Below are 25,169 nucleotides of genomic sequence, written 5' to 3' on the forward strand. Positions count from 1 at the left end.
TAGCTGAAGTAAGTCTCTAGAAGGTGGCATATAGCTGGATCTTGTTTTTAATCCATTTAGACACTGCCTTTCATTTGGAGAATTTAATCCAGTCACATTTCAAGTAATAATTGATAGGCAAGACTCACTACCGGCATTTTGTTAAATTGTTTTCTGGCTATTTTGTAGTTCCTTTGTTCCTTCCTTACTATCTTCTTTGGTAATTTGGTATTATAGAGTCTCCAACTAAAATTATAGATTTGTCTATTTTATCCATTCAGCTCTATCAGTTTTGTTTCACATATTTTGAAGCTCTGTTGTCTGCTGCATACACATTTCAGATTGCTAAGCATTCTTGGTGTACTGATGATTTTGTTATTATGCAGTGTTCTTCTTTGTCTCTGGTAATTTTCTTTGCTCTGAAGTGTATCTTACCCGTAATCAATACAGCCATTCACATTCTTTCTTCAAAATTACCATTTGTATGGTATATTGTTTTCCATGCTTTAACTTTCAACCTACCTATATCTTCATATTGGAAGTGAATTTCTTATAGATAGTATATAGTTGGATCGTGCTTTTATATCTACTCTGCCAACTGCTGTCATTTAATTGTTATAATTAGAATATTTACATTTAGGGGCAGCTGGGTGGTTCAGTCGGCTGAGCATCTGACTCTTGATTTCAGCTCAGGTCCTGATCCCAGGGTTGTGGGATCAAGCCTGACACTGGGCTTGGTGCTGAGCGAGGAGCCTGCTTGAGATTCTCTCACTCTCTCCCACGTGCCCCTTCTTTCATTCTCTCCCACGCTCCCCTTCCCTGCTCATGTGTGCACATGCACAAATACATGCACATGTTTTCTCTCTCTCTCTCTCTCTCTCTCTCTCTCTCTCTCTCAAAAAAAAGAACATTTACATTTAATGTGAGTATTGATAAGCTAAAAAGCTTAAGTCTGCCATTTTATTATATGTTCTGTTTCCCTTTATCTTCCTTTGGGGTTACTTGAATATTCTTAGAATTTCATTTTGGTTATCCATACCTTTTTGAGTACTTTGTACAGTAGTGCACTTATCTTTTGAACAAGCAATCCCAATTCTAGAAATATACCATAAAAATATACCTCCAACAATACAAAAATACATATATTCAGGGTTATTCACTGCAGCATTGTATGAATATCCACACAACGAAGTACGGTGCAGTTCTAAAAAAGGATGACAAATTTCCCTATACTAATTTAAATTGATTTCCAGGATATACTGTTTTAGTGAAAAAAGCAAAGTTGAAGAGAGCATTTATTGTATGATACACTTTATGTAAGAAAGAATTAAACATAACAAAATATATATATATCTACACATTGTAAGGAGGACAAACCAGAAACTAAAATACTGGCTACCTTGAGTAGGTGGAAAACAGGTAAAAAGAAGGAATGGAAATAGGGCATTAGGGGTAAGGAGAACCAACACTTTTCACTGCATACATTTTAGTACAGCTTTGACTCTTAGAACAAACAGTAATGTTTCATATACCTCCTTAAATAATTAAAACCAGGATTTGGAAGAACTCAAAATATAAAACAAACAGTAATGAATAACCTCAATGTTCTACAAATGAATAACCGCACTGAAAGGAGTGAGGAAAAAAAGAACTAACCTAAGTAACGGAGGAAATAATTTTTTTGGCTGAATACTATAAGACTAAAGAAAAAAAATAACTTTATACTAATACCATACTCTAAATAAATTTTTTTTTTTCCACAGGGGTATGGGTTAGCAGTTCTGACACCACTTTATGTGGATAGGATGGATAAATGACTAAACATATTATTCATAATGAAAGTTAGGTTTCTCACTGTCAGAAAGAATTTATAAATAAGAAAAAGGGAAGGCTAAAATAAACCTGTGGTGTTGGATTAGAATCAAGCTGTCAGTATGAACTCATGTTTTTTAAATATACATACAAAGAGAAAAGTATGTTTTTTGTGTATATATGTATATGTCTGTATATATATAGGCACACATATATTTCCTATGTGTATTTTTATTTACATATTTTGTATACACATTTACATGCATATATTTCCTAGCCCTGTCCACTCAGAAGGCCTGGCTGCAGTTATGCTCCTGTAGCAATGATCAGATCTTGGTCTTCGAATACCACTCTCCCATAAAAGGAACCAAAGCTCCTTGGAGAAGCTCCTTGGTTGTCGCCAATGTTGCAGGAGGAAAAACAGAAGATGACACTTAAAGCAACTTTATGGCTCCAAAAAATAAGAAAATGGTAGAAAAATGAACAGAATGTGATGGAAGGATACAGGAACTACCCTGAAGCACTTCCCAAAAGTCAAATCTGGAATAATTTGAGCAACAAAATAATAATAGTATTAGATCATATATAACCCCTAAAATAAAATAAATATACATGAGCTCATACTGATATAAATAAATGAAGAAATAAATGAAGAAGGGGCAACTCTCCTTTACTCAAAATTCCAATTAAAAAAATGTAGAAGAAATAGGGAAAATACAAAATCACCATGGGGCAAATACCACAGTAGTAACCTCCAGGAAAGATCCCCTGATGAATCCTAAAATTAATGTGTAAAGGTTTGAGGAAGAACCAGATAATGTATAATGTTAAAGACTCTTCCCCCAAATATTAATTACAAAGGGGCAAAGAGTATCTTTACATGTAGAAACCTGGCAGTTAACACTGTTTTTACTAAGTTATCAAGGTTAACTTATCTAAAATGTATTGGCACCATGTACGTCCTATGAGGATGCACTGAGACGTGTAGTTAATTGGGTTTTACAGTAGTGATTTCCTGGTTTTGATAACTGCACCATTACTATGTAGGATATTAACATGAAGGGAAGCTAGATGAAGGGTTCATGGGAAGTCTCTATACTAATTTTTGCAACATTTCTATAAGTCTAAAATTATTTCAAAATAAAAAAATTTACTCATTAAATGTATGTTAAATGTCCTAGATTATAGACACACCTACATTCTCACTGATATCCTGAAAGTAAATGTTAGAATTTTTTTCTAGCAGCCTTATCTACTGAAAGTGAAAACCTTCCAAATGAACTATAAACTACCTAATTAAAAACTATAATAAAATCAAAGTATGAGTGTCTATTGAAACTCATTTCCCTAGGCCAGAAAAGGGTAATTATTTCAACAGGTGTCAGGAAAATACAAATATAAAATAATATTAATTTTTTTTTCCTTCTGCATTGAGGCTGCATCCACATCCCCAACCATAAACTGTACCTTTTAACTACCAAGTTATTTTCCTAGTCTGTCCTTCATCAAATAGGTCACCAATGTTAATTCCTCTTAAAAATACCAGATAATTCTTTTGAAGTGGGAGCATACGAAGTAGTAGAGTATTTAAGGATACAATTTTCAAAATTAGGGGTTGTAAAATAAACTACAAAAATATTTGTGGGATTGTGTCAATTTGAAAATTTGAAAACTAAGGCTGGTTTGTTCTGGAGTCTTCCTATATCAAGAGATCCTTTTCCCAATCAGCGCCTGAAGGGTTGAGTTGAATAGCTGTTCTGGGTACCAGGGTACTGCTGCTCCTTTTGAACATGGACGCGCACACTTCCCTTGTGCCAGATGCTACTCAATCTGGCAGAAGACTAACATCTGCTAGCCATTTCAGCTCTCTGTCATAGCTGCCACTGTCCAAAAAGCCAACTTGTTAGCATGTGGATCAGAAGAGGAATGACTTAATGTTCTGAAGAAAACATCGATGTACTCTAGTTATTATAAATGGATTTAATCCCAGAACTCTATGCTAGACATTCTTCTCACAAAAATTTATTTCCTAAGTAGTCCCAACACTTTATGTAGCCTGAAGAGTATTATAATTTTTATAGACAACATAAATTGCAATTATCATTAGTTAAAGAAATGAAACAACTCCCAGAACTTGAAGAAGTCAAATGTATCTTCAATGCTGGTGCTTCAAGGGACGTCCTATTACTTAGTAGAATCACTGCAATTCCCTATCTGTGTACCATGACATCCAGGGCACTATAGCAAATGCATAGGAGCCTCACAGGTTATTTAAAATTTTTAAGAACCTTCTGTCAGATATCATAAAATTACTACTATTAACTTGTTTGCATCTAACTACATAATAAATGTGACTACTAATGTACTTCTTTTGGCCTACGGACACTATGAACCAAGAAGTCAAAAGCTCTGTATTATAAAATGAGAAAGGAGATGACAACAGCTGTGGAAGCTGTATGAAGGAACTTTCTAGGCATTCTCAAGGACTTTGGTAGTTAATACCATTTGTATTCTATCAACTATGATTTCATTCAAAAGTCATGGTTCTTTTAAACACAATATGTAATACTTTCTCTATGTATATAACGGTTTACTTAAAATTTCTGTAAAAGTCAAGGCTTTCCTTTTTCTCAATACAGGTATATTATGATACTGCTCATAATTATCATAGGTTTCCAAATAAAAAAGTCTTGGGAGTCCTATGAGCCACATAGAGAAACTGAACAAGTGAGAGACAGATGAAGAAGGGGCTTAAAGTATTTTATTATAGCTAACATGAAAAGAAGTGAAAGAAAATAAAGAATTAACGCAATTTATATACATAAAAGAGAGTGCAGTAAGTGTAATTAAGTAAGTTCTGAAACAAAGGATAAGAGATTCCTTTTACACTTGATGTGCAGGCATGGAGATGAATGAGGTACTGACAAAGATTTGGTGAGGCTGGTCAGAAGGGCTGTCTAGAGGCAGCCCGACTAATGACAATGTGACTAGGACAGAGCCAAGAGATGGGAGAAGGGCTTATGGTGGGTAAGTACCCAGGTGTTTGAACAGTGGTAAGTAAGTGCTTTCCTTTCATCCTTTGTAAGTCCATAAGTATATATATTTAAATATATAAATATATAGAAAAAATATATATATAAATATAAAATTTAACCTTAATTATAATGACTTTTCTCACCTGGATTTCATTTCCAGAACTGCAGTTATTTCTTGTTGGGAAGCCTGTAGTTGGTATAAGAGCTTGATGATATAGTTAAAGTGTTCTGGGTCAAACACCATCCCAACTTCAACAAACTGTAGAAGACAAAAAAAAAAAAAAAAAAAAAAAAAAGAAAAGGAATCATTTTTATACAAATATGAAAAAGTTAAAAACCAGTATGTAACAATTAGGAGACTGGTGGACAAAATGAAATAAGCAGACAAGCAGAATTAAAATTCACTTAAAAAGTCTGAAGCATATTTTCTTCCAATATTTGAGAACCAAAATTAGACACCCTACTTTAAGAATTTAAAGTGAAAATGAAAATAATTCTTTAATTCAAAACTTGAATATTCTTTCTGTTTTTCAAGTTATCTCAATGAATTTATCGTCCGTACATCTTGTTTTGTACTCATTTCATCTTTAGCATAGCACTGGTGTTTATACCTTATCCCAGATTGTAAACTTCCTGAGAAGTATCAAACCGAGCTTTTCTACAACTATTAGTGGTAATCAGTAATTTCTGGTTCAAAAAATTTCTAGGCGGGTAATTCTGTCAAGTTTTGTAAAGTGGAACTAGAGGCATTCACTGAAATATCCATACATCTGCTAGAGTGGTTCCAATGCTGCTCCTTAAAGAAAATGCAGGCTTTCTTGCTGTTAGCCTATTCTGAAATGGATGGCCATGCAGTGCTAAATACCAGTAAGCATCCAAAAGTACAAATTTTAACATATTTTTAGGAAGCCATGAAAATTATTTTTCTTTTTGTTTAGTGTCAAATATAAAATTAATTCCTAACCTCCATGTTTTTCCCTATCTACTTCCTTTGTTTCGGTCATGATTTTCTATTTATATATTGATTTGCATATTTATTTTTGTTATAAATGACCTCAAATCTTTTTGATGAAGAGAGTTTTCTTTAATCATTTTTGAGGTATAAAGATGACTTCACAACTTAAAAAGAAGTCACCTGGAGTGCTTGGAATGATTTATTTAAGGGGAAGGCCTATCAGTCACTGGAGTCTGTTTATAAATCCTATTTCAAGAGAAAAAGAACATTTCTGAAAAACAGAATTCTTTGGCATCAGTAATGTGGATAAAATGTGCTTTAAGAGTGTTAGTGGAAAGAATTATTTTCTTGGTTAGTCACTATCAGAGAATAAAAGAGATAAAGCATACCTTACAAAATATATCAATTAAAGCAGGTACAGCATTCCTTAATTTCATAGTTGCCACATGCTCAAATATTTTTAGTAATATTTTCAGAGCAGGCTGGATAAAACAAAAAAAATTACACTCATTTTCATGTCTTCTTTCTGTACACCTTAAGTTTCTCAAATTCGTTTATGCTGAAAAACACAAGTGTCCTCTAGGAAGTATTCGACAACACAGAAATTTAACTGCTAAATTATACAAACAAGAAACATAACAGAGAAGTTCACATATGAGTTAGAAAGTATATATTTTTAGGTTACTTACCAGCATTTTAACCATTATGCTGAGGTTCACTACCTGAAATACTTCTTTCAATAAACAATGTTTGAGTAAAGAATTTAGAAGGTCATTTAGCACTTGTAAATCAAAGTGTATACCTGGAGGAAACTTTCTGTAGTACTCCATAAACATGTTTACTAAAACAAACAAACAAAACATAAAAGTCATGTGCTGATTTTAAGATATTTATCTTTCCTAAATTAGGCAAATTTTCTATATTTAAAAATCAAGTAGTATAAATTTATTTTCTTGAAAGGTACATTTCCACATCAGAAATATTTGATGAAAGTAAATTAAAGCAGAAGTTAATAACCACACAACATTTGAAATCAACGAGGCATATTAGGCACTAGACCGGGAGCTAACTCAATGTGCTAACCACACGAAATACGTCGAAGTTACCTCATATACCATGGTCTCAATATGAACTCTGAGGGAGCCATGCTCTCGGGGAGTCTTCAGGCCTGGCCTAGTCATGTACGAGAAACTGTGTAATTGGGGGTGGATGTAGACTATTCTGACACACACAAGAATGTCATTTTAACCCCACCAACATGTTAATCCTAAGGATAGTTTTTTTATTCCAGTTTATGATTATGAACACTCTACTAAAAAGTACAGATTAATTTCCTTTGACAAAGTAACTTCTTAATGTCAATTCCTTAATCTATTTTCTATACAACACTTAACCATTACAAATTTTCCCCATTAATTTTAGGGATCATTCATTCATTATTTTTTCCCAATTTCAAAATTTCATAGGTCAAAATCTATACACCTTAGCTGAAACTGCCTTAATAAAAATTACTTTGGGCTTTACTTTTGTGTAATTATTTCTGCCCAAAATACTTATTACTATCTGGATCACTTGGTGATGCTTGGGAAAGTCAATAACTACTGATAAAGTTCAATAGCATAATAAGAAAAAATAATTGTTGAAGTTACAATAACCTTTAACAACCTTAATACAATATAATAACATTCAGGTTTTCTTTTTAAAAAAAAATTTTTTTCTTAATGTTTATTTTTGAGAGAGAGAGAGAGAGAGAGAGAGAGAGAGAGAGAGAGAGGGGGGGGGGGGGGGAGGGGGAGGGGCAGAGAGAGAGGGAGACAGAATCTGAAGTAGCTCCAGGCTCTGAGCCATGAGCACAGAGACTGCCGTGGGGCTCCAACCCAGGAACCATGAGATCATGACCTAAGCCAAAATCAGATGTTTAACTGACTGAGCCACCCAGGTGCCCCAACATTCAGGTTTTCTTAAAGCGTCTTTATATACAACTGTTTTTCCTGGGCACATACAGATGAGTTCTTCCTGATATTCATTTTGCAGTATCTGCATAGTTGCCTTCTTAGCAGGTAACATGGGAAATTCAGAGTGCTTGCTATTATCATTTATTAATAAAACTGGAACTGCATGTTTAAAAAAAGAGGGGTGCCTGGGTGGCTCAGTTAAGCGTCCGATTCGTGATTTCTGCTCAGGTTATGATTTCACAGTTTGTTGGATCGAGCTCTGTGTCAGGCTCCGAGCTATGGAGAGGCAATTGATAATTCTTGGCATTTTCTCTCTCTCCTCTGCTCTCTCTCCTCACCAACACCATCCCCATCCGCCCCACCGCCCTTGGGAACATGGGCACTCTCTCTCAAAATAAATAAACTAAAAAAAAAAGATAGTTGGAAAAAATTTGTTAATGTTTAAGTAGTCCACTAAATGACACGAAGCCCTCCTTCTTTTGTCATGAACTACTTTTAAATTTTAAAATATTAATATAACTTCTCTTTTTAAAATAATCTCTCCTGGTTAAACTGTTGGATGACAAAAGTTTAAAAATTGTGATGGCTTTTGACACAACCTGCTACATTGCTTGCCCCCCCCCAATTTTTCATTGTGATAAAATACACATAATATAAAATTTACCATCTTCATTATTTTTTAATGTTTATTTATTTTTGAGACAGAGAGAAAGACTCAGAGTGTGAGCAGTGGAGGGGCAGAGAGAGAAAGGGAGACACAGAATCAGAAGCAGGCTCCAGGCTTCGAGCTGTCAGCACAGGGCCCAATGCAGGGCTTGAACTCACAAACCATGAGATCATGACCTGAGCCAAAGTCAGACGCTTAACCAACTGAGCCCCAACCAACCCAGGCGCCCCACCATCTTCATTATTTTGAAGTGTACCGTTCAGTGGTATTAAATACATTCAAAATGTTCATCCATCTCCATGAAATTTTTTCATCTTATAAAACTGAAACTCTACACTCATTAAGCGATAATTCTCCCTTTTCACCTCCTCCTAGCCCCCCACAACCACCACTCACTTTCTGTCTCTATGATTTTGACTACTCGAACTACGTCACATAAATAGAATCACACAGTATTTGTCTCTTTGTGATGGACTGACTTCGCCTAGCATAATGACCTCAAGGTTCATCCATCCATGTTGTAGCATGTGTTAGAATTTCCTCTTTTTAAGGCTGAATAATATTCTGTATGTATATACCACATTTTCCTAATCTATTAATCTGTCATGAATACTTGGGTTTCTTTACATTTTAGCTATTATAAATAATGCTGTTATGAACATGACTGTACAAGTATCTTTTGAGACCCTGCTGTTAGTTCTTTTGCGTATATACCTAGAAGAATTCCTGGGTCATATGGTAATTCTATTTTTAAGTTTCTGAAGAACTGCCATACTATTTTCTATAGTGTGTGTACTATTTTACATTCTCACCAACGGTGCACAAGATTTCCAATTTCTATATATCCTAACATTTTATTTGATAGTAACCATCCTAATGGGTGTGAGGTGGTGTCACATGTAGTTTTATGTGCCCTTTCCTAATGACGTTAAGCATCTTTTTATGTGCTTATTGGCCATTTGTACATCTTCTTGGGAAAAACGTATATTGAAGTACTTTACCTATTTTTCAATCAGGTTGCTTTTTTTTGCTGTTGAGTTTTAGGAGTTCTCTATATATTCTAGATACTAATCCATTGTTAGATATATGATTTGCCAATATCTTCTCCCATTCTGTGGGTTGCTGTTTTACTTTAGATACTGTATGTTAATGCACAAATTTTTAAAATTTTCATAAAGTCCAATTTGTTTATTTTTCTTTTGTTGTCTGTGTTTTTGGTGTCATACCTGAGAAATTACTGTGAAACCAATACTGTGGAGCCTTTGCCCTTAAGACTTCCAAGAGCTTTATTTTTGTACATTTTGTACATTAAGGTCTTTGATCCATTTTGAATTAATTTTTGTATATAGTGTTAGGTAAGGGTTTAATTTTATTCTTTTGCATGTTGGATAGCCAGCATTCCCAGCACCATTTGTTGAAAAAAACTATCCTTTCCCCATGAAGTAGTATTGGCACCACTGTCTAAAATCATTTGACCATATCCATGAGGGTTTATGTTTGGGCTTTCTATTCTATTCCATTGGTTTTATGTCTTTATGCCAGTACCACAGTTTTTGATTACTATAGCTTTGTAGGAAGCTTTCAAGTCAGAAGTTTGATTCCTCAAGTTTTTTTCTTTTTCAAGATTGCTCTTCGATATGCGGAGTTTAGGAAACAAAACAGATGAACATAAGGGAAGGGAAAGAAAAATAAGATAAAAACAGAGAGGGAGGTAAACCATAAGAGACTCCTAAATAGAAAGAACAATCTGAGGGTTGCTGGAGGCGAGCTGTGTGGGGTGATGGGCTAAGTAGGTAATGGGTATTAACGAGGGCACTTGTTGGATTGAGCTCTGGGTGCTGTATATAAGTGATGAATCACTGGGTTCTACTCTGGAAACGAATACTACACCAGTAAATCAATACTATGTTAACTAACTTGAATTTAAATAATAAATTTTTAAAAAAACTTGAAAAAAATGAAAATAAAAAAATTGTTTTGGTATTCCTTATAATATATAGGTTTTTCTATTTCTGCAGACAAACGTCATTGGGATTTTGATAGGGACTGCGCTGAATTTTAACAATATTAAGTCTTCCAGTCTGTGAACATGGAATGTGTTTCCACTAGTTTAGGCCTTCTTTAATTTCAGCAATGCTTTGTAGATTTCATTAGACAAGGCTTTCACTTCCTTGGTTAACTCCTAAATATTTTATTATTTTTGATGCTGTTGTAATTGAAATGTTTTTATAGTTTCCTTTTCAGATTGCTCAAAAATGCAACTGATTTTTGCATGTTGATTCTATATCCTACTTTGCTGAATTCATATTTTAGTTCTTATAGGGTTTTTTTTTTTTTGGTGTCAAATTTTTAGTACTTCTACATATAAGATCGTATCACTTGCAAGCAGAGATAATTTTACTTCTTCCTTTCCAAAACGGATGCATTTCATTTCCTTGCCTTGCCTAATTACTCTGGCTAGACTATGCTGAACAGAAGTGATGAAAGTAGGTATCCTTGCCTTTGTTCCTGATCTTAAGGGAAAGAGTTTTCAGTCTTTCACCATTGAGCATGATATTTGCAATAGGTTTTTTATATACAGGTTTCCCTCATTCTCTGTAAGTTTGCTTTATCTGCTTTACTTTTATGAAAGTCCTAGCTTAGTGTGCCTACCTTGTTTTATTGTACTTTGCTTTACTGTACTTTGCAGACACTGCATTTTTTTACAAATTAAAGATTTGTGGGAACCTACATCAAGTAAACCTATTGGCACAATTTTTCCGATAGCACTTGCTCATTTCATGTCTGTGTGTCACCTTTTGGTAATTCTTGAAATATTTCAAACTTTTTCATTATTACGTCTGTTGTGGTGACCTGTGATCAGTGTTTAGGACTAATGGAGGGCTTAGATGATGGTTAGAATTTTTTAGCAATAAAGTTTAACTAAGGTTCATATGCACATTGTTTTTTCCTATTACACACTTAACAGACTATAATATATAAATGTTATATTTACCAGGAAACAAAAAATTCATCTGACTTATTTTTTCTATATTCATTTTATTGCAGTGGTCTGGAACAGAACTCACAACATCTCTGAGGTATGCCTGTACCTATTTTCACTAACAGAGAAACTTAAAGAGGATTTTCACTTCTACAAAATGGTAACTGCTTCTCCACTTTATGTCACTTTGGCTTATGAAAGGTTTCCTAAGAACACTTTACTTTCAGATAGTGGGAGAAACTTATACAGCTTTTACATCAGTCTCCTCTTATTCCCAGTTTTTTGGAGTGTTTTTATCATGAAAGAATGTTGAATTTTACCACATGCTTTTTCTGCATCAATTGAAAGGAATATGTGGTTTTTCTCTTTCATTCTGTTAATGTGGTGTATTACTTTGATTTTGTATGTTGAACTATCCTTGCAATTCCAAGAATAAAATCCCACTTGGTCATGGTGTATAATCCTCTGAATGTGCTGCTGACTTTGGTCTGCTAGTATTCTGTTGAGGAATTTTTATCAGTTTCATAAAGGATACTGATTTGTAGTTTTCTTTAGTGTCTTTGCTCGCTATCAAAATAATGACTAACTCAACCTCATAGAATGAGTAAGCACGTGCTCCCTCCTCTTCAACTTTCTGGGAAAGATTGAGAATAACTGCTATTGGTTCTTTTTTTTCTATACACTTATTTATTTTGAGAGAGAGAGAGAGAGAAAGTGCACACGTGGTGAGAGAAGGAGAGGGAGACCGGGGATCCAAAGCGGGCTCTGTGCTGACAGCAGAGAGCCTGATGCACGGCTTGAACCCACAAACCACCAGATCATGACCTGAGCTGAAGTCAGCTGCTTAACTGATTGAGCCACCCAGGCGTCCTGGTATTAGCTCTTTTCTAAATGTTTGGTAAAACTCACAAATGAAGCCATTGGGTGCAGGGATTATGTCAGGAGCCTTCTGATTACTGATTTAATCCCCTTACTAGTTATAGGTCTATTTGGACTTTGACATCACTTAGTCTTGGCAGGTTTTGGGTTTCTAGGAATTCGTTCATCTAGTTTTGTGTACAATTATTCATAGTATTCTTTTATAATTGTTTTTATTTTCTGTAGAATCATTAATGTCTTTCAGTTTTTATTTTAGTAACTTGAATATTCCTTTTTTCTTAGTCAATCTAGCTAAAGGTTTGTTCATTTTGATGGTTTAAGAACCAACTTTCAGTTTCACTGATTTTCTTTCTCATTGTTTTTCTATTCTCTATTCCCTTTATCTCTGCTGTAAGTTTTATCATTTCCTTCCTTCTGCTAGCTTTGGGTTTAGTTTGTTTTTCTTTCTCTAGTTTCTTAAGTTGTAAAGGTAGGTTGTTGATTTAAGATCTTTCTTAATGTAAGCCTTTAAAGCCTTAAACTTCCTTCTTAGCAGCACGTTCACTGCATCCCATACGTTTTGGTATGTTCTGCTTCATCTTCATTTGTCTCTAAGTTTTTTCTAATTTCTCCTTTGATATACCTGTTCAACTTCCACCATTTTGGGAATTTTCCAGTTTTCCTTCTGTTACTGATTTCTAATTTTATCCTATTGCAGTCACAGAAGACACTTTGTGCAATATGTATCTTTCAAATCTGTTGAGACTTAATTTGTGGCCTAACATATTGTCTATCCTGGAAAATGTCCTATGTGTTCACAAAAAGAATGTGTATGCTATTGTTATTGGGTAGAATATTCTGTATATGTCTGTTAGACCTATTTGGTATGTTGTGTCAAGGGCTCTTTTATCAGGTTGCTCAATACATTATTGTGAATTGGATACTGAAATCTCTATTATTGGAAAACTGTCTCTAATTCTGTCAATTTTTGCTTTATAGATTTTGATGGTCTGTCTTTAGGTATATAAATGTTTATAACTATTATATCTTCTTACTATATTGAAACTTTTATTACTATATAATGTGTGAACTTAAGGTATACTCAGGTCTTTTCTGAGCCTTTCCCATGCATAGTCACTTTTTAGTTTTCTCCATAAATGGATACAGCAGTTGTTTTTGAATATCCTAGCCTCTAATTGTTCCTGTAAAGGAAAAAAGAGAAAATTGAAAGGGAGGATAAAAAAAAAAAGGTTGCTAGCTCTTTAAATCCTCTGGAAGTCACTAGCAGGAAGGAGAGGCGCTTGCAACAATGGGGAAAAGTGCTATAAGAGCTGCCCATCCTTTTGCACCTGTGATTAGAAGCAGCAATCTGAGTGTAGATTCCTGATAATCTGGGGGACAGCATCTTTCTTCCCCACTCTGGCTCTCACAAGCTGTGTGCAAACTGCTCCAGGAAGTCATGTGCAGCTGCCCATTAAATGGCTCTGATGAGGCATGGGCAGTTGTTACTGTGCTAAGAGCTGAAACGGACTGAAATTAACTCCAATTTATCCCTCAAGTCTTCTCATAGAAGTTGCAAACCTTCAATAGACTCTGGAGTTCTAAAACAGTTGTACCAGATTCTGCCAGTGCAGTTGTTATCTAGGTGGGAAGACAGATACACACACACACACACACACACACACACACATCAAAGAAAGACAATGGCAGTGTTCTATAATAAAGGAGCATAAAGAGAACAACTAAATGTAATGACTGATCCTGATCTGGAGGGGAAAATGATGTAAGAACATTATGGGTTAACTGACAGAATTTGAATACAAATGTAGCTTAGACAAAAGTATTGTACCCAATGTTAAATTTACTGAGTTGATAAATGTGCCATGGTTACATAAGAGGATATCCTGTTTTTAGGAAATATACACTGAAGTATTTAGGAGTAAAAAGCCATGATGCATGTAACCTACTTTTGGATGGTTCAGGGAAAAAAATGTGTGTGCATGTATACCACACACATGCACACACATGCACATAAGGAGAGAAGGAGAGGGGGATAGAGAGAATGAGTGCAAACATTAAAGTAAGGATATGTGGGTATTCTTTGTATTATTTTAAGTTTTGCAACTTCCTGGAAATTTGAAATTATTTCTAAGTAAAACATTCAAAAATTGCTTCCAGAAAGAGAATTTTATGTGTAAAATCAAATATAAAATATATAAAAGAGGACCTATGGATAAATAGGGGATGAGGAGTCCTACCCACTCGGTAACTTCCCCTGTGTACCAATGTAGGTTCTCTGTAGAGCCTGAGCAGTTAGACCTACACCTTATACCTGTGGTATTCGTTTCTCTTTCTAAAATGGTATCTAGTTATCCTAACATCATTCATTAAATGAGTCTTCCCTTACCAAACTCTCTGGTCTTTCTAAATATTAAAATTCTTTATATGTAATATTAGTTCTATTCTGAGCTATCTATTCTGTTCCACTGATCTAAGTTTCTGTTTTCACACCAAACATAATTTCCACAGGTTCTTACCAACTTTCATTCATTATAGGTCTTTATTTTTGTTCTCTGTATTTGTTGATTTTTATTTATTTGTTAATTATTATTATCTTTTTTACATTCTAATAAGCCAAGAGCTTTATTGATGCAGTAGGCACTTTACAATGAACCCAAGAGAGCCCCATCTTCCCAGGGATGTCTGTACAAATCCTGGAAGTTTTACTACTTCAAAAAAACAAGGCTCTGCCTTTTACCACAGCCCTTGGATCTGTACCTGCTCAGATAGTCCCTCCTCCATTTTAAATAGGCAGAGCACACATGGACACCTGGCCAAGATGCGCCAGCCACTCCAGCAGGCAGTTGCAACATCAGTTCTGTGTTACTTGCGGACAAAGGCATAGACTATCAGATCCTACAAAGGATTTAAGAAACAGACGACTTCTCCCTCCACCTTGAAAATAAAATACACTTCAGCGGATGCATGTCCTGAAATAGTTTAGCTGGGAATTCCTAGGAAGATGGTCCAGTGTCAATCCCTTCTTCATCAGCCTGTGCATCCAAAATTCTTCTCAAGATAAGAGGAGTCCTTTTTTTTTTTCTTTTTAAAGTCTTTCTTGCTGTGAGAACTCATAATGGAGCCTAGTCCTCCTACTGCTAATGCCTTTTCATGCCATTGGGGTAACACTGCGCTGCTGTTTTCTGTGGGCTTCTCAAACCCTTTATAAATGTACTTGATTGGCAAGTCAATGCCATTTCTGTCCAGTGAATGCACAGCCTGCTCAATTGCTCTGCTCTTAAAATCTGTAAGTACTTTCAGCACCATGCTCTGGGACCGTTCCTTCATGGCCTGATTCTTGGTGTTGATGGGACAGTTCTGCAAGGCTGAACGGAATGCTCGAAGCACGCCCCCTTGCTGCAGAAGGCCATCCGCCTCACCAGGGTCCGGGCATGGTCTGGCCACCGCTGCCTCCTCCTGCTTGCCCAGGAACCTGTTCTCATCAAACTTGTCGATGTCCACCCAATGGAAGTTCTGGGCCGTGGCAGGGAGTCAGAGCCTGCCCAGCCGGCTCGGCTCCGGGTCCTGCCCCGGCTCTACACCGCTTGGCACTGGCTCAGGGGCAAGAAGCGGCTGCCAGGGGCCTCCTCCACCTCCTCCGTGCACAGACGCCACCACCCATCCCTATATTTGTTGTTTTAAAACTAAATTCAAATATATTTCTCCTGATACACTAGATGTTTACACAATCAGAATTACAATTTTGGGAGTCTTCCTGTTTTTTTTTTTCATGTCATCCATTTTTCTTCCACATCTCATGCTACAGAATTATTTCTGGAATATACATGTTCATTGACATCTAATCATGCAGCTTCTCCCATCAATGCCTGGGTGATGGGTACATTCTCTATATAGGCTCCTGTTACTTCTCCCTTGCCTACTTCCTCCTTACTGTAAGAGTAAGTTCAGTCATAGCAGTTCCCTCAGACGCTTCCTTTAATCCTTGGGGAGATGATGTCACTCAGCAAAACAAATAATAAACTTGTCAGAAATTTTGTTTTTAACCAAATGAGATTTCAAGCTGATGAATATGCAGCTAACATGTTCTATTACCATGATACTATGTGGCTTGGGTGGCTGTGTCAGCGTGACAAATATAAATAAGCTTGGTCCCTTCCTCTTGACACTCAAGGTGTAGTAGGGGGAGACGGTGACAGAGAATGGGATGAGGCAGTAGAGTCAGATAACGGCTGACAGAGGAGGTAATCCTATTTCCTGTGACTAAAACTTGCGAGATAAATAGGTCTTTGCTGTGGAGAAGATGGATGAAAGAAAGGCATCCCAGATAGACAGCAGGGACAGCAGTGGCTCTGATATTATAACACAGCCTGTCCTGCTTAGGGAACTGAACAGAACTCAGTATGGATGGTGCCATCGGCCTCAAGGGGTAAGTGTTAAAAGAGAAGGATAAAGATGTAGGGAAGATCTAGTTTCTGAAACATCCCTTCAGAAAGATTTTAAGCCAATTATCTATGTTATATTTTTGTCTTACACACATACATAAAATTTCTATCTATGTCATGCAATTTGGTTTTAGAAAATGATAGTGCTAGGTGGATTATAATTTTTTAGTAACCAAAATGCCATACTTATTTTTAATCATTTGTAACACCAATAGAGCCACTCTAAGGCATTCAGTTTTCATACTTACAAGTATTGAATTTACTTTCAAACTGTAAGATACAATTGCACATTGCTTGAAATACTCACATTCTTGAATTTATAGTAATCATCCCTGTCTCATACCTGCACGTTGTAGCAAACACAGCTCGTTGATGCTTATATATTTCTTAAACACATCCATACAAACCTACAAGTAATGAAAAATATAACGTTACCTTTTTATATTTCATAAAGAAGACAAAATTTCAATCCTATCTTTCTGCTTATTCTCAAAGTGAACTTAAAGCAATGGAATAAAAAAACTGATGTTGGTTAACTCACAGATTTGAAATATGTACTGAATTCACTATAAAAACTTAATTTTACAGATGTTCTGACAAAGAAATAGTCAAGGAAATAGCAAGATTAGCAAGCAATTGGGGAGGGAAGGAAATTCCTGAATATTCAAAATTAAAAAAAAACTTATTTAGGTCATTTAAAAAATAGCCATTTACTGACTCAAGGATAAACACATTGACCAATGGATTAGAACAAAGAGCCTAGAAACAGACTCACTCATATATAATTAGCTGATTTATGACACAGTGACCCTGAAGTGCAACAGGGGAAAAGGATGTTTTTTTTTAAGTAAATGGTGTTGGCTTACAAAGGGATCCTCATGCGGAAAAAATATTTATCTTGACCTTGTTTTCACATGAAAACCAAAAATCAATTCCAGGTGGCTTTGTGTTCTAAATGCCAAGATAAAACAACAGACCTTTTAAAGGAAAAAATATAAGAGAACATCTTCATGATCTTGGCAAAGATTTCTCCAACAGGATGCAAAAAGTTAACACCGTAAAAGGATCGACAGAATCGGACTACGTAGAAATTAAGAAGTTCTGTTTACCAAAAGACACCTTAAGAGGGTGAAAAGGCAACCTTTACAGTAGTAAAAGTTATCTGCTATACACATACTCAATAAATAACTTATACCCAGAATATATAAAGAATTCTTAAGGTATATAAGAAAAAGACAATCCCATAGAATATAGGCAAAATATTTAGAGATTTCCAAAAAGAGTGTATCCAAGTGTCCAATAATGATTTTGAAAGATGCTCAGCTTCGTAAGTCATCAAGGAAGACATCACTCCCCACTCACTAGAATGGCTAAAATTAAAATACCAAGAGCTGGTAACGCTACGAAGCAAGCTGAACTCTCAGACATTGCTGGTGAAAAAGTGTAATTGGGCAGACCACCTTGGAAATCTGTTTGGTACTATCAACTAACGTTGAATATATGCAGATCCTATGACTCAGCAATTCCAGTTTTAAGTATAACCCATCAGAAAGTACACATATGTTCACCAAGAGACACACGAAAGAACACTGATAACATCACTACTGTAATTCCCAAATTCAGAAATCCAATGAATCAAAAGTAATATTTATCAATAAAATAAATTTTGATATACTCACAAAATGGAATATTCAATATTACAATGAGAAAGAAATGTTTATAATTAAATAAAAAAATATAGATGAATCTCAAAAATATTGAGCAAAAAGAAGCCAGAAACAAAAGAATACAGATTGGATGATTTATTTAAAGCACAAAACCAGACAAAGCTCATCTATGCTATTAGGGGTTAATGAAAATCTGACTTAAAACATATAACTGAGATAATCTGAAAACAATCTCTACTTCAAAGACTTTACATATTTTACCTTTTCATCCCCTTGCTCAGGCACATGAGCAAACTTGCATTGCGATCGCTCACAGCCACGTAATGTATTAAAATGAAATTTGCAGTATCTATGGGGTAGCATCAACCCTAGGGGCTTCTGGAACACCTAGAAAATTAAATAAATTTTCTTTCTGTGTTAATTGTAAAAAAATACCATAATCAGGTAAGAAAGCATTTGAAGGAACCAGAAATTATACCCAAAACTGCACCAAGACAAATTGCTTGCTGACTTGATAAAAAAATAAAACTCCCAACTTAATCTATATTTTCAAAAATAATGAAAAAAAACAACTCAAAGTGGTTTGTCTGACTTTTTGCAATATTTTGAAAATACTCCATCAAAGTTACTACTGTTTTACTTTACATGTTTTTAAAAGTTTTACATCCCCTCCCTTTCTCACATACTTGCCCTGTTTGCTTTTACAAAAAGTTAGTCCTATTTACAATATGTACCATATTTCAGATGCATTTATTTAGAACTCAGATTTTCCTTAGCTTTTCTGATTAACAGAAAGAGAAATGACAGATTCAAAATATATACAACAAACTTTTCCTATAAACAGCTTTAAATCACTAGTTTTCTCTTCTATCACCAGGAACTATCCATCCTGTATTTTCTGTTTTGGATATCCCCTCTCCACCCCGCCTGCCCAGCCTTCTGCTTTCAACTTCTTACATTATATGTGAATATCCTCTGAGTTACTATTCATTTTCTGCTTCTCATCACCAAGTGTCATGCAAACTCTGTAAACGTCCAGAAGTGCTTAACAAATGATAGGGAAATACAACCAAAATATGTACTTTGTAAGATTTTTTTTTTTTAAATGGGGGACTTACCCCTACATTTTTTTCCCTCTTAAATATTTCACAAGTTTCAGGATTCTGCAGCTTTAAGAGAGAATGTTTTCCTGGAAATCTGAAATCTAGAAATGATTAAGAATCACATCAAATACCAATATGTTATAGCTTCTTCCCTTCATAACAATGAACAGATGACTACTACTATCTGCTTTAAAGTTTCACTTTGGACCACTCATACTCAGTTCACAGACTATGCTGCCATGTGTATTCCTGTGAAATTATTTACATCTTTGGTGCTCCTTAAGTATTTCTAGGCCTAACTAAAATTTTAAACTCATTTTAAGCTGAAGATACTTTCTTAAAAGCCTTAAAACAGCAGCACTGAACACTGCACTCAAATGACAGTCTCCATGTTAAACAAATATGATAGACAATTAAAATCTCTAAGTAAATTACTGACAAACCTAAGTGTTATGAAATGAACCCCACAAATTCATATGTTCAAGCCCTAAACCTCAGTGTGAGTTTATTTGAAGATAGGGTCTTTTACAGAACTAATTAAGGTTAAATGGGGTCATAAGGAAGAGACCCTGAGCTGATGGAATTAATGCTCTTATAAGAGACAGCAGAGAGCTTGCTCTCTCTCCATGCACATGCACCAAGGAGAAGCCATGTGAGGACTTAGCAAGAAGGCAGCCATCTGTAAGCCAGGAAGAGAGCTAGAAACTAGACCCTGACAGAACCCTGATTAAGACTTCTAGCCTCCAGAACCGTGTGAAATAAATTTCTGTTGTTTAGGCCATCTAGTCTGTGGTATTTTATTATGGCTGCCTGAGCTGACTAATATACCAGGCACCCTATTCCTTAATGTTGGTCCTTTAAAATGAGAATTAGGACATCTGGAAATGTTTTTTCTAAAGATATTTTATTTTTTTATTTAAAATAATTTCATTTTTCAGTTGGCAGCATTCAGACAGAAGTTGGAAAAAGCTGAAGTTTCTGCTGCAGAGTTTTGCTGTAATTTCCATTATAAAATCTGTTAAGGCTTTTTAAGATAAAACACACAATCATCTGGACATGCTGCAGTCCTACACGACACCAAGAAGCACGAAGTCAACAACAGGAAGGGACAATTAGGTATGAGCTACACAAAGAAAATTTATTGTTTCCAAATTCATTCCTCAATCTAGCTTATTTTGTTCAAAAGCTTTATGGATTTTCAAAAAAACTAACACAAATTTTAAAATACATTATAATTCTAAAATATTCAACTAAAATATGAATATTTTAGGTATAACCTATAATTTATTTGCACTACAACTATCACGTAAGTACAGATATTTAAGAAATTGTTCCATCAAAAGTATTAAGTGAAGGTATACAAACTTCCTAATTTTAACATATTCTAGGCTGGTTTTGATTTTTTTAACCTTTTTTGCTTTTGGTGAAAAAAATCTCACACATAATTTCTATACTATCAAAGGCCAACATAATTATATTAAGAAAATAGTACCATTCATCCAGGGCTTCAGTAATATGTCTTCTTGATGAGCATTTAGATTCAAAGGTGGCACTGATAAGCACAGAGGTTTGGGGGCCAATGTTGATAACTGACATTCACCAACCATCTCTGAATTTTTAGGATCTTTGCTGTATGAGCAGAAAAAAACAGAATCAGAATTTAAATTTATTCTAAAACCTTTAAAGTAATGAGAATTGAGTGGAAACACAACCTAACACTATGTATATACTATATACCATGCTGTATACTGTTACCATACCATGATTCTTCATTATTTTCAGTAAGCATTCCTGCCTTCTTACATAGAAAACCAATGCTTGTTGAACGGCCAGGGTAGAGGCAGGAGTAAGGTGGTTGGGTTAAAACTGGAGCAGAACACTTTTTTAAAAAAATTTTTTTAATTTTTTTTTTTAACGTTTATTTATTTTTAAGACAGAGAGAGAGCATGAACGGGGGAGAGTCAAAGAGAGGGAGACACAGAATCCGAAACAGGCTCCAGGCTCTGAGCTGTCAGCACAGAGCCCGACGCGGGGCTTGAACTCACTGACCGCGAGATCATGACCTGAGCCGAAGTCGGCCACCCAACCGACTGAGCCACCCAGGTGCCCCAAAAAAATTTTTTTTAAAAATCTTTATTCACTTTTGAGAGACAGAGCGAGACAGAGCATGAGTGGGGGAGGGGCAGAGGGAGAGGGGCAGACACAGAATCCGAAGCATTCTCCAGGCTCTGAGCGGTCCGCACAGAGCCCGACACAGGGCTCGAACCCATGAACCATGAGATCATGACCTGAGCCGAAGTTGGATGCTCAACTGACCAAGCCACCCAGCTGCCCTGAGCACAATACTTTTGATCATGCCAGACAAAATGTCCAAGGAGGCACTGAACTGGCATTCTAACAGAAAAGATTATCCAATTATTCTATTGATAGTATAGTGAAAAAAGAATGAGTTATAAATTAATTCTTTGGGATAAGTATATTTAATAAATTTATACATGTACTTGAGAGCTTCCTTTGGGAAGAAGGTATAAAAAATTTACTGTCCTTGGTTGCTGATTTAAACAGTTTCAACTAGGGGCACCTGGGTGGCTCAGTCGGTTAAGCATCTGACTTTGGCTCAGGTCATGATCTCACAGTTTGTGAGTTTGAGCCCTGTGCTGGGCTCTGGGCTGATAGCACAGAGCCTGGAATCCTTTTGGAGTTCTGTGTCTCCCTCTCTCTCTGCCCCTCCCCTGTTTACTCTCTCTCTCAAATATAAATAAACGTTAAAAAAATAAACAAAAATAAACAGTTTCAACTCTATTTTAATATGTGAGATCCTACATAACCAATTTTAGAAAAACTTAAAAAGAGTTTGCTGGACAAAGCAGGAAAGAATATCCAATGGAATGAAGACAGTCTCTTCAGCAAGTGGTGCTGGGAAAACTGGACACTGACATGCAGAAGAATGAACCTGGACCCTTTCTTACACCATACACAAAAATAAACTCAAAATGGATGAAAGACCTCAATGTAAGACAGGAAGCCATCAAAACCCTTGAGGAGAAAGCAGGCAAAAACCTCTTTGATCTTGGCCACAGCAACTTCTTACTCAACACATCTCCGGAGTCAAGGGAAACAAAAGCAAAAATGAACTACTGGGACCTCATCAAAATAAAAAGCTTCTGTACAGTGAAGGAAACAATCACCAAAACTAAAAGTCAACCGACAGAATGGGAGAAGATATTTCCAAATGACATATCAGATAAAGGGCTAGTATCCAAAATCTATAAAGAACTCATCAAACTCAACACCCCCCCCAAAAAAAATCCAGTGAAGAAATGGGCAAAAGACTTGAACAGACACTTCTCCAAAGAAGACATCCAGATGCCCAACCGACACGTGAAAAAATGCTCAACATCACTCATCATCAGGGAAATACAAATCAAAACCACAATGAGATACCACCTCACACCTGTCAGAATGGCTAACGTTAACAACTCAGGCAACAACAGATGTTGGCGAGGATGCGGAGAAAGAGGATCTCTTTTGCATTGTAGGTGGCAATGCAACCTGGTGCAGCCACTCTGGAAAACAGTATGGAGGTTCCTCAAAAAACTAAACATAGAACTACCCTATGACCCAGCAATTGCACTATTAGGCATTTATCCACGGGATATAGGTGTGCTATTTCGAAGGGACACATACACCCCCATGTTTATAGCCGCACTATCAACAATAGCCAAAGTTACGGAAAGAGCCCAAATGTCCATCGATGGATGAATGGATAAAGGAGATGTGGTATGTATATATATATATACAATGGAGTGTTACTCAGCAATCAAGAAGAATGAAATCTTGCCATTTGCAACTACGTGGATGGAACTGGGGAGTATTATGCTAAGTGAAATTAGTCAGTCAGAGAAAGACAAAAATCATATGACTCCACTCATATGAGGACTTTAAGAGACAAAACCGATGAACATAAGGGAAGGGAAACAAAAATAATATAAAAACAGGGAGGGGGACAAAACAGAAGAGACTCATAAATATGGAAAACAAACTGAGGGTTACTAGAGGGGTTGTGGGAGGGGGGATGGGCTAAATGGGTAAGGGGCACTAAGGAATCTACCTGAAATCATTGTTGCACTATATGCTAACTAATTTGGATGTAAATTTTTAAAAATAAAAAATTAAATTAAATTAAATTAAAATAAAATTAAACCCCCTCCCCCCCCCAAAAAAAAAGAGTTTTCTGGAGTTTCACTTACCTAGAAAAAGAAATAACTTAAGCAAGGGGGAGAGGAGGAAGTATCTCAAAGCTGACTAACAGACAACTAATAGATAAGGAAATCAGTTTTTTGGAGATTAAAAACAATTCTAACAAGCTTTTTCAGCTGGGGTTCCCTGGACCAGTGGAGAGTAAAAATAGAAAAGGGTCCCACACTGGGGCGCCTGGGTGGCGCAGTCGGTTAAGCGTCCGACTTCAGCCAGGTCACGATCTCGCGGTCCGTGAGTTCGAGCCCCGCGTCGGGCTCTGGGCTGATGGCTCAGAGCCTGGAGCCTGCTTCCGATTCTGTGTCTCCCTCTCTCTCTGCCCCTCGCCCGTTCATGCTCTGTCTCTCTCTGTCCCAAAAATAAATAAACGTTGAAAAAGAAAAGGGTCCCACACTTACAACAGTTGAAACTTACTAGCATTGACGGGGCTTAAAAATTACACAGAAAATAAAGATACTTCTCTTTCCAACTTGGGACATAATTAATATGTGCATTCAATAATAATAACCTCCCTCAAAACAAAAGCAATAACATACAATAAACAAATAAGAATTATGGAATTTTACAGATGGAAGAGATGATCTAATAAAACTCTTTTTGTTTTTGATTGGATGACTGAAGCCAAGGGTAATGTAGTGACTTCAATGTCAACATTCCTGGTCATTATGGTAGATCCAAAATCATGATAAAACTCTGCAGGCTGCAATGACACTATTCAGTTTGTAAGCAAAATGCTTTCAATAGAATAAAAAAGTTAAATTGTCATTTTTTTCCTTTAAAAATTTTCAAATGGTCATGAATCGTACTGGGTTTCTGTGCCAATCTAATTCTTACCTAGCTTTTCCTTAATACAATGGTTCTCAAACTTGAGCACATCTTAGGACTAGCTAAGGGGCGCTGTTGAAACACAGACTGATGGGCTCCATCTCCAGAGTTTCTGATTTAGCGAATCAGGGATGGGACCAAATAATTTGCATTTCTGACTCATTCCCAGATGCTGCTGCCACTACAAGAATCACACTTTGAAAACTACGTCTTAACATAAAAAGACTTGAAACATTTGTCACCTGATTTGAGTGTACCTTGCCTCAACAGCAAAATGGGAGTGCACGATGGTCAGGTGATCTCCAAGGTATCTTCCAACTCTAAGTTTTGTATTTGCATATATTCTAGTGAGTGTACTGTAACTTGCAGTACTCATGACCACAACCATGTCAGATACCTGCAAACTGCAATATTCATCTGATTTCAGCTGCTTTTACCTTCACAAATGTCATGTACATTCTTTTTTCTTTTATCACTACTCTTTACTCCTTCCTTGAAAAATATTTTAATGGCTCAAAAATCTTTGTGACAGCTTTAAGGTAACTTACAGTATCGCTGACATCTGTGGGTACCAGATACACCAATTTAATAATACCCATATATGGCTTAC

General features: G+C 36.0%; 2 protein-coding genes across 2 annotated transcripts in view; both read right to left on the reverse strand.

Annotated features, from left to right (window-relative positions):
- The window catches only part of TOPAZ1 (testis and ovary specific PAZ domain containing 1), a 101,324-nt gene that overhangs the window by 46,051 nt on the left and 30,104 nt on the right, over nt 1-25,169 (reverse strand). Inside the window, exons 6-12 of the mRNA XM_030330143.1 lie at nt 20,970-21,106; nt 19,493-19,578; nt 18,636-18,761; nt 17,051-17,114; nt 6,471-6,622; nt 6,171-6,263; nt 4,970-5,085 (exon numbers count right to left, since the gene is read on the reverse strand). Of these exons, the coding sequence (XP_030186003.1) occupies nt 4,970-5,085; nt 6,171-6,263; nt 6,471-6,622; nt 17,051-17,114; nt 18,636-18,761; nt 19,493-19,578; nt 20,970-21,106 (774 nt within the window). The remainder of the gene's footprint in view (nt 1-4,969; nt 5,086-6,170; nt 6,264-6,470; nt 6,623-17,050; nt 17,115-18,635; nt 18,762-19,492; nt 19,579-20,969; nt 21,107-25,169) is intronic.
- Nucleotides 14,860-15,793, reverse strand: LOC115523229 (actin-related protein 2/3 complex subunit 5-like protein; the record flags this gene model as incomplete). The annotated part of the gene is given in 2 exon segments (XM_032594613.1): nt 14,860-15,376; nt 15,378-15,793. Coding segments are annotated over 2 exon segments (534 nt in total), but the record flags the coding sequence as incomplete, so codon positions are not given.

This window comes from Lynx canadensis, chromosome C2 (assembly GCF_007474595.2).
Source record: "Lynx canadensis isolate LIC74 chromosome C2, mLynCan4.pri.v2, whole genome shotgun sequence".
NCBI lineage: Eukaryota > Metazoa > Chordata > Mammalia > Carnivora > Felidae > Lynx > Lynx canadensis.